This window comes from Mytilus californianus, unplaced genomic scaffold, assembly GCF_021869535.1.
Source record: "Mytilus californianus isolate M0D057914Y unplaced genomic scaffold, xbMytCali1.0.p SCAF_4, whole genome shotgun sequence".
Lineage (NCBI taxonomy): Eukaryota > Metazoa > Mollusca > Bivalvia > Mytilida > Mytilidae > Mytilus > Mytilus californianus.
In genome coordinates this window covers 83,154,685-83,163,231 of record NW_026262690.1, presented here as the reverse complement: position 1 = coordinate 83,163,231, position 8,547 = coordinate 83,154,685, and the positions used below count along the sequence as shown (strand labels likewise).

Genomic DNA, 8,547 nt, shown 5'->3' with positions numbered 1-8,547 from the left:
TGGAAACGCTATGGTTGAAAGAAAATAATAGAGAATTAGAGACGTCTGTGTTATTCATGATAAAGGTGAATAACTCTTAAATCAGAAAGTATTATTTGATATTCATGAAGACCATTTTTATGAATAAAACACAGGTACTATTTATAAGATGAAGGGGTAAAGACATTTTATATATGTGATTCAAGCGAGCAATTAAATATATTTCATTTTAGCATTTATATATACAAAGCAATTTAATTTATTTTATTTTAGCGTTTATATTTGGAAACCTACCTTTTACTTATGTTTTACGTCAAATAAAATTTTACCTTGGAAATACAAACTGAACTTATTTTACATTTTACATTTCACATGCGTATTTGTCAATGTTCGTCCATTCTTCAAAGCACGTATTCGGTTTTGCTCGCGCTGTATATAGATTGATAATATTCATCCAAAAAGATGATGTTTTTGAACCATTATACAACGATGTTTGAGTATAAGATTGCATACTGTCAACAGTTGAGCTTGTTTTCAGAAAAGGATAGGCGAAAGATACCAAAGGGACACTCAAACTCATAAGTCGAAAATAAATTGACAACGCCATGGCAAAAAAGGAAAAAGACCAAAAGACAAACAACAGTACACAAAACACCAAATAGAAAACCGAAGACTGAGCAACACGAACACCACCAAAAACCGGGGGTGATATCAGGTGATATCAGGTGCTCCGGAAGGGTAAGCAGATCCTGCTCCACAATAACTTCGAGCATTCTTTGACACGATGTAACTTTTCAACCATTGTTTTTTTTTGTGTTTGTGCGTTTGTACTTGTGTAAGTATTTTTGTCTTTTACGCCGTTATTGTTGAGTAATTATTCATAAAAGAGGATACCATGAATCACCAAAAATACCGCACATTACAACTGAACACATCAAAAACAAACATCCGACTCCTTCGAGAAAACAAACATACAAACAAATACATAACAACAACAAACAACACATGGTTCGGTTAACCTGACTTGGTACAGACACTCAAATGTAATTCGGTTAAACCAGTGTTACGTGGGAATTAACCTCCTCCTTTTCCTTTTTTGACCATTTGTCTTAAAACCAAAACACACAATAGAAAAAAGGTACATACTTTAGAAACTGGTTCAAAATATGTGCTCGCTACTACAATATGCTAGATAAGGTAGTGTATGTTTTTGTGTGCATTTTGATGGTTCCAATGTCGATTGTTGGTGTCTATTGGCCGTATGGAGTATATCTCCTTTATTCATATTGAACAAACGCGTTCAATGGCCGGAGGTTAATCACTCGGAAATTATTTTTTTCATGACAAAAAAATATAAAATACAAAGAAAATTTAATTTAGCTTCATTAGAATGTTTACTATTTTCCTTGTGTGTATCGGGTGTTTATATTTTTCTAAATGTCAGACGACCCAAAATCGAATCACTTTATTGCATAAATATAAATATTTCATTTCTATTGAACACATAAGTTTTGGTTTTCACATCAACTTGTTTATTTACAGTGAGTGTACGTTTTATGAAGAGCTTTGATTGAAATCAAAACGGATTTTTAATTCGCAATATATTAAAGAATTGTATAAGGTATAAAAGAGAGTTTGTGTTTCGATCGTGACCACATAGTCGCCTAGCTGTATTAATTACAGCAATATTTTCCTGTAAATGGATTTATGATCAAAAATTAGAATGAAAAGTAAATTTATTTAACTGTTTAAAGGTCCTTTATGAAGCATGTGCCATAGTACTTATCCTTATGATTTATCCGATCTACATGTTCATTTAATGCCATTTAAAATGTAAACATGACATTTATTTGTCAATTATCAATGCAGACATATAATTTACATATTGATCAACAAAAAAGCCTCAGTAAAAATTGTCATTTACATATTATCGCATTTTTAAAACGTATATTTAAGAATGTTTAGATGCGGTATATGGAACAGTGGGTAAAACTGAAATATCTGCCTTTTCAGCTCATATTCTAATCGATTTGTTTCAAAAATGATTTTTGATTGATAAATTGATTGATTGTTGTTTAACGTTACGTCAGCGGCTATATAGCGACGAGAACCTGAAATTTGACCTTCGTAAATAATTAAGAATTCTATTTTAACTATGCAGAAATAAGTTTTTGGTTCCTGTTGCAGCAGATCTATCAGCTTGTTATTAAGTTAACTATATGTACTGCATGTGAGCAGACAAAATGATACACAAGGCATTGTTTAATCTCAGCGACTTCGCAATTGACGTATTGCCCAATCAGTAACGTATAAAAAATGTATTTTCAACCATTTGAATAATGATTTATGACATAGTAATAACCCTAATACTTTCATCAAAGTTTTATTTTCCAACAAATTGATTTGGATTGAACAGATTGTACTGAAGTCCTTTTCCCATTGACCCGGAAGAAGCACCTGCATTTGTTCCACTCATAAACTGAGATGGGTTCATCATATTTGATTGAGACATCATCTGCTGGTTCAGCTTATTTGGGTCAAAACTTCCTGACGATCCACCGCCGGAACTTCCACTCTGAGAGCTACTGCTTGATGAACCACCAGAACCACCTGAACTTCCACTCTGAGAGCTACTGCTTGATGAACCACCAGAACCACCTGAACTCATCTGTGAACTTCCTGATCCCATCTGTGACCCTCCAGAACCCATTTGTGATCCTCCAGAACTCGTCTGTGAACCACCTGATCCCATCTGTGAACTACCTGAACCCATTTGGGAACCACCTGAACCCATCTGTGATCCTCCAGAGCCCATCTGTGAACTACCTGAACCCATTTGTGAACCACCCGAACCCATCTGTGAACCACCTGAACTCATTTGTGATCCACTGCTAGAACTTCCACCAGAGCCTCCACTCATCTTATTTGCTAGAGCATTTGTTCCACCACTCATAAACATTGACGGATCAATCTTATTTTTATCTGGACTGTTAAGTGCATTTGGATCAAACCCTCCTGATCCTCCACTTGAACCACCACTCATAGAACTGCTGCCACTGCCCATGGAGCTACTACCGCCACTGCCCATAGAACTACTACCACCACTACCGCCACTACCCATTGAACTACTACCACCACTACCCATAGAACTACTACCGCCACTGCCCATAGAACTACTACCGCCACTGCCCATAGAACTACTACCGCCACTGCCCATAGAACTACTTCCGCCACTGCCCATAGAACTACTTCCTCCACCCATAGAACTGCTGCCTCCTCCCATTGAACTACTGCCTCCTCCCATGGAATTACTGCCTCCAGACATAGAGCTGCTACTGCCAGTTGGTTTACTGTTGGCTATTTGTTTCAGATTCTGTTGTAACATTTGATTGTTCAAAGCTGAAGGATTGAATCCACCACTACCCGAAGACATTCCACCTCCACTAGAACTTTGCGGTTGTGCTCCACCACCACCAGCACTTTGCTGTTGCTGAGACATCTGACTGTTCATGGCATTCGGATTAAATGTTCCAGTTGATCCACTTCCTGCCTGTTGTGATCCACCAGAGCTTTGCGGTTGTGCTCCACCAGCTCCAGCACTTTGCTGTTGCTTAGGTATCTTACTGTTCAGGGCATTTGGGTCAAATGTTCCAGTTGAACCACTCCCTGACTGTTGTGATCCACCAGAACTTTGCGGTTGTGCTCCACCACTTTGCTGTTGCTGAGGTATCTTACTGTTCAGGGCATTTGGGTCAAATGTTCCAGTTGAACCACTACCAGACTGTTGTCCACTCATCGTTTGTGGGGACTTTTGTTGTGATGTCATTGTATTAACAGCGTTCGGGTCAAAAGTTGCACTTCCTCCACTTGACTGTTGACCTGATGAACTACCAGATGATTGCTGTGAACTACTTGATAATGCCTGACTTGTTTGTTGTGATTGCTGTTTGAATAAAGCATTTGGATCAAAACTACCCGTAGATCCACTACTTGACCCTCCTGTCTGCACAGATCCACCAGGAGATGCTACACTTCCGGAACCCTTCAGGTACGATTGTGCCGACTGTGACTGTTGTTGATACAGGGCATTTGGGTCGAAGTTTCCGAGACTACTTGCTCGCCTTACATATTCTGCAAGGAAAGATATTATTAAACATTTTGACATATAATAAAAGGAACGGTAATACGAAAAAGTCTTACACAGTCTGAAAGGAACAAAAGGAACGGTAATACGAAAAAGTCTTACACAGTCTGAAAGGAACGGAAATACTTAGAATAGTCTTATAGTGTCTAAAAGGCACAGACTTAATGGTCTTACATAGTCTAAAAACAATTTTAACTTTAAATAATATAAATTTTCCAAATGGATATTTAGCTTTTACTTAAACCTTGCCGATTCTGTAAATGATTGTGAGGTATCTTGCACCCATAAAGCTTTTATACCATTTTCATCATAGACGCAAGTTCCAAATACATGTAGTTCGAAAAGGCCGATGTCTCAGTCCAGTGAAATGGCAATAAATAATGACTTACGACCCCAAACTAAGTAAAACAACGTCGGTTGTGTTTGTTTGGTTGTGTTTTTATCTCATCGACATATACACTAGATCTCCTTTTATATATCATCCATAACTAGACAATACAAGAAGCATTGACTAATGCATCTGAAAGACTGGACAATTTAATATCAGCACTATTTTTATGTTGTCGTCAGCAATAAATGTACGAAGACTCACCTCTATAAACTGGAGATCCCTGCACGGTACATACTACCAGCAGTACAAATGTAGCCGTCTTCATGGTGATAAAAGAGGGTGAACAATTTTAAACTTTGTCTTAAATTATATTAACGAAACATCTGTCATCCCACGGAACCTTAATCTTGGACGTATGACACTAATAATATAGATAACTGATAGATGACCTTTCACGACATGAAGATATAATTTGGTTTACACAGCAACAATTTAATTGCAATTTTTCTTTTTAAATTAAAAAAAAATCCAGTAAAAATATTTATTTAAAAAAATCCTGACTCGGAAAGGAATGACATATTGCATTCACATTTGTCTATTGTTGAAACCCGTAAGTTGTATCTCTGGTTGTTTTTTTCTTGTTACTCGCGTGCTACTTGACTTGTTTTCTCTTTCACATTTCTTTGTGTGCAAATGCGATCATGTTTTATTGTTAAGAAGACTAGTTGTGGTAAGAAGAATAAAGACAACTTAGATAATTTCATTGAAAAGGGTTGGCATTTCTTATATTTTAATACTATTATTAGATTATTTGATTGTTGAAAATGAATAAAAAAAAAATAGGGTTATACGTGAATGAAGCAGCAACCAAACTACATCAAACATAAACATTATGAGGATAACAGGAATCGCCAAAAATACCACACAGTACGACAGCTCACATCAACCACCAGCACCCGACTCCGACGACAAAAACCCAGATTTACAAACCAAGACAAACATCTTTGAAGAACACATGGTCTATGATAGCCTGAATTGGCACAGGCACACTATTGGTGGGGTTAAACTAGTTTAACGTATGCAAAAAGGCTATCTATACCATATGTCATAAAACTAAAGCACATAATGAAAAACCTCCACAGTGCAGCTGCCAACAGGATGACCACTAGCATGAACAAGGAAATAAAACGCGGCACATAATTTGGAATGCAGGGTCGCTACTACAGGAAACTAGCTGAGGTAGGTGCAGATGTTGGTTGGAAATCTAACTTCTGAAATCAATCCCCTAATTCAATGTTCATACTTTATTTGGACTTTTATTGTTGTTTTATTCGAGTGTCACTGATGAGTCCTTTGTAGACAAAACACGCATCTGGCGTAACAAACTCATAAGGTATTTTTTATGAGTTTTTGAATCGAAGTAAATATGTGTGTTCCTATACATCTGTGCTATCCGGAGGTTCACAATGACCACTTGAACGAAAATCTCGTCTAGTCCCTTTGTTTAATTCATTATGGCTTAATTTATGAAAAAGATTACTTTAAAATTTTGATATCAGTCAGTAATAAGACAGAGTTCAGTATTTAGCGTTTTTATGACATACGATTGAACGTTATCACTTAACTGTCCTTTTTCCGATAAACTTTCCGGGGTCAATAAAGCTAAAACTTGAAGAATTTCCACCAGAACTGAAAGGATTGATAAACTGCTGAGGAGAAAAAATTCCACCGGAAGTAGATGAACTGTTCCCAGATGAACTACCACTACCTGTACCTCCGGTTCCTTTCAAGAACTGTGAAGGATCGATGAAACTTGGCATGAAATTTGGGTTGGTGTTGTTGCCATTCTGTTGAAATGATGGATTCACGAATTGCTGTGGTTGAAAATTAGTTCCACTGGATGTAAAATTGGGATTGATAAACTGGTCTGGTGATAGCTGTTGATTAGTGTTGGAAGTCTGTCTTTTTTCTGTGAAAAAAACATTAAATACTTTATTTTATTGGACTTTTTTTGTTTCTCCGATTGGTTATTTTAAGCCAAGTTGCCACATGTCGAAATCAATAGATTGATTTTGATTAGAGCGACACTAATGAGTCTTGTGTAGACGAAATGCGTGTTGGAATACATGATTTAAACATGGTACCTGTGACGAGTTCTTACTATAATAAACAGTTTGATAATGGTAGATGTATATTCAAATATCGTATTACTTTTATCTTGTGTTATTTCCAAGAATGCAAAGATGGTCAAATTATAAGTATTACCATTGACAGATTTTTGTACAGAGGAACTATTAACATTGATACAAAGATGCTGTATTTTCATTTGGTTTATTCACCACTCTGCTAATTCAAGCCTTTTGCTAATTGAAGTTAAAGAGGAAATTACAGTTGCAATTCAAATTTGCTACTAAAATACTTTTCTGGAAATTTTATATTGCTATATATTTTTGCTTCTTATGTTGTGTTTTCTTTTGTGTATGTGTATGTGTTTTGTATGTTTATGTATTTCAAAAATGAAACAATAGTTTGTAGGCTTTTATTCAGTAGGTAAAAACATTTTGCCTTAATTCATCATAGTGTGAATCTGCAACCATTTTTAGCTCACCTGGCCTAAAAGGCCAAGTGAGCTTTTCCCATGACTTGGCGTCCGTCGTCAGTGTCCGTCGTCAGTCGTCGTCCGTCGTCGTCTCCGTCGTCGTCCTCGTTAACTTTTACAAAAGTCTTCTCCTCTGAAACTATTGGGCCAAATTTAATCAAACTTGGCCACAATCATCATTGAGGTTTCTAATTTAAAAAATGTGTCCGATGATCCCGCTCGCCAACCAAGATGGCTAAAAATAGAACGTAGGGGTAAAATGCAAGTTTTGTCTATTATTTTGAAAACCGTTATAAATAAAGAATATCTGACAAGGCAAAAATGTTCAGAATGTTGAGCTCTACCTATTGTCCATTTATGTCAAAACTGTCAGACGATTTCTTATAGGAGTTATTGTCCTTAATTCACAAATTTTACCATTTTTTTCATTTTTGCCTTTTATCTTGAAAAAACTATAATAGATAGAGAGAAACTTTAAAATGCAAAACTGATTAGCTAGACATGTTCTAAAAATTTGTCTATTGAATGAAATCGTCAGTCGACTCCTTATTAGAGTTATGGCCCTTTGATGACAAATTTTTACCAAATTTTTGCGTTTTGCCTTATATCTTAAAAATTATAATAGATAGATAGGAACTTAAATAGGCAAAAATGATCAGCAAGACAAGATCTACAATTACTAGTAATACAATATGGTGGAAATCGTCCGATGACTCCTTATTGGAGTTATTGCCCTTTAATGATGATTTTTACCATATTGTTTTTTTTGCGTTGTCCCTTATATGATAAAAATTATAATAGATAGATATAAACTTTAATAAGCAAAATACATTAGCAAGACATGATCTACTAACACGTCAAATTTTGCCGATAGAGTTAGTAGACTGTAACTCTTTATAGGAGTGATTGCCCTTAATTTAGGATTTTGTTTTACCCTCTTTTGTGTTTTGAGCAAAAACTAAAGATAGAGAGAAACTAAACGGAGTAAATGATCAGCAATACAAGATCAACAAAACAGAGATTTTTGTCATGAATCCTATTATCGCCTACAATGTTGGAGAGTGTCATTTGTTGAATATGCATATAGACCAAAGTGAGCGACACAGGCTCTTTTAGAGCCTCTAGTTTTCTGTTGTGGGTATATGGGAAAGTATTGCATAACAGTGTTTAGTTTTTTTTTAACACCACATATACTTTGACAAAAGAAACATTTATTCATAATAGTTAGAGTCTCTGACAGCCCTAAACAATATGAGATTTAGTCTGTAATCAATAGAATGTAGGAGTAAAAAATGCTTAAAATAATATCCACCTACCTATAGATGGTCTTCCCATTACCACAGAAAGCAAAAGTAGGAGCATTACATAAGACGACATCTTTCAAGTCTATCCAGGAACAATAGTAAAAACATGAAAATACTAGTATCTTTAATGGTTGTAAAATAATCTTTGCAGCTGTCAAAGCTGCTGGCCTAGTGGTCTATAATATCATTC

The 8,547-nt window shown here is 35.8% G+C and overlaps 1 protein-coding gene across 1 annotated transcript; it reads right to left on the bottom strand.

Moving 5' to 3' along the window:
• Positions 1 to 2,354: 2,354 nt before the first annotated feature.
• LOC127737110 (uncharacterized protein DDB_G0271670-like) lies at positions 2,355 to 4,779 on the bottom strand. The gene is made up of 2 exons (XM_052247643.1): positions 4,716 to 4,779; positions 2,355 to 4,110 (listed from the first exon to the last, which is right to left on the bottom strand). Exons 1-2 carry the CDS (start codon positions 4,777 to 4,779, stop codon positions 2,363 to 2,365), a joined length of 1,812 nt encoding a protein of 603 aa, XP_052103603.1. The 3' UTR covers positions 2,355 to 2,362.
• Between the last annotated feature and the right edge of the window lie 3,768 nt (positions 4,780 to 8,547).